We start from the raw sequence: 1,824 nt of genomic DNA, 5'->3' as shown, positions 1-1,824 counted from the left end.
ACTTTTTATCTTTTTGTTATCTGATTTTACCATTCTATTTGTTTGTGTTTCTATTACTTTTGTTTCGATTTCTTTGTAAGGTGACCTTGAGTGCTAAGAAATGTGCCTGTTAAATAAATTATTATTATTATTATTATTATTATTATTAATTATAATAATAGTTCTTAAGTAATATTACAGTGTAAGTCAATTTAGTTTTTCATACTTATCAATGCATCAAATATATACAGTCGAGGTCCCACAAAATAAACTGTAAACATCAATATGTATCACTATACTTTAAGTAAAACTTGAATAGAGAAAGAAGCGAAAGATAAGGAATACGAAAAAATAAGAAATGTATGTTTCAACAGTCGTGTCTGCATTGTGTTACTACAATCCTAACTCTAGCTTGCCGAACAAGGCTCTCAGTAAATGCTCTGGAAATATCTCTCAGGAATATCTTGGGATACAGGAATTAGAATCTGGGAAATGCTGGTGCTTTCTCCAGGGTTCCGTCGACGATTAACTTGAATTTGGAGATTGTAGTAACGTCTCCTCCACTGACTGGAAGGTTTTGAAGATCAATACGTAGGTCATCTTCAGTGATTAAATTAGAGCGCGGTTGATTTGTCAAGAGATCATTTCTCCACTGAGCAATCAGATCGGTAGCAGTGTTCAGGTAGGGTGAACCATCTAACAAATCAGTTGTAGCCTGCATCTCAAATCTAGTCAACCTCCTGTTCCCCTCATCATTAATTGTACAGATCAGTTCAGGTGCCACAAAAGATCGTTTTTTTGTGTTCTGTACAGTATAGGCACACTCTCCCTCAGCTATAGACCCACACTTGTCCCAACCCTTCTCAGTCCTGCACCAATTGTAGCTCTCACCATTCAGTCCACATTTGTGATCTGACCTGCATGGTTCTTTTTTGTAGGTTACATCTGGAACTGGAGAGCAGTAGTCCCATCCTTTCAAAGTGTTGCACCAAAAATAATTATTACCATATGTTGAGCATTCATCCTGACAGACAAGGTTGTATGTGGAGCTGATAAATAATACATCTCTCTCATGCACTTTCCCACATTTTCCCCATCCACCTTTTTCTAAATTACACCAAGTGTATCCAGTGGATCCATGATAGCCACAGGGATGATTGAGTTTGCATTTGTTTCCGTATATGTCCAGACCTTGTTTAGGTGAACAGTAGTCCCAGCCTTTCCTTGTTTCACACCAGTAATAAGTTGATGATCCTTGTTGATCACATTGATTTTTGCAAGGAATATGGTAAGTTGCAGTCAGATGCTCCAAGTACTCTATCACTAATCCACAATAACCCCATTCCTTCCAGAAGCTTTCTAAATTACACCAGTAATATCCGTAGCCATGTTTATTGCATGGTTCATCCTGCTTACATTTTCTTCCTTGAAAGTCAAGCCCTTCTTGAGGAGAACAATACATGGAAGCATAATGGCCATTATCCTGAACACTTGTGCAAATGTACTGATTATTTCTTTTCTCACAATCAGTAATACAAGGAGATCCCAGGTGAGTGTAATGGGACTTAGTCAGAACAATGGGCAGTTGAGCGATGAGAAGGAAACTGATGGCCAATCTGTGCCACATTTTGAAGCCACTGATGTTACTCTGAAATCAAAGCAAAGGGGAATGTTACTTTACATAGATTTAAAACCCACCTTTTTGAGTGGACTAAGATTTTAACTGTGTTAAATATTGTTTTCTAAATGAGGAACTACATCTAATGTCAGTTAGTCAGTCATTGTCCAACCCACTATATCTTAACACAGGGTCACGGAGGTTTACTTGAACCAATCCCAGCCAAA

General features: G+C 37.7%; 1 protein-coding gene across 1 annotated transcript; it reads right to left on the bottom strand.

Annotated features, from left to right (window-relative positions):
• Positions 1-457: 457 nt before the first annotated feature.
• LOC120522283 lies at positions 458-1,458 on the bottom strand. Its single transcript, XM_039743329.1, has one exon. The coding sequence runs from the start codon at positions 1,439-1,441 to the stop codon at positions 458-460; it is 984 nt and encodes a 327-aa protein (XP_039599263.1). The 5' UTR covers positions 1,442-1,458.
• Positions 1,459-1,824: the final 366 nt, after the last annotated feature.

This window comes from Polypterus senegalus, unplaced genomic scaffold (assembly GCF_016835505.1).
Source record: "Polypterus senegalus isolate Bchr_013 unplaced genomic scaffold, ASM1683550v1 scaffold_1917, whole genome shotgun sequence".
Taxonomy (NCBI): domain Eukaryota; kingdom Metazoa; phylum Chordata; class Cladistia; order Polypteriformes; family Polypteridae; genus Polypterus; species Polypterus senegalus.
Note: the sequence above shows the minus strand (reverse complement) of the source record. Positions and strands in the feature narration are given on the sequence as shown.

What these genes read in the sequence shown, in the direction of transcription:
- LOC120522283 (XM_039743329.1), bottom strand. Translation starts at nt 1,441, where the DNA reads ATGTATTGTTCTCCTCAAGAAGGGCTTGACTTTCAAGGAAGAAAATGT.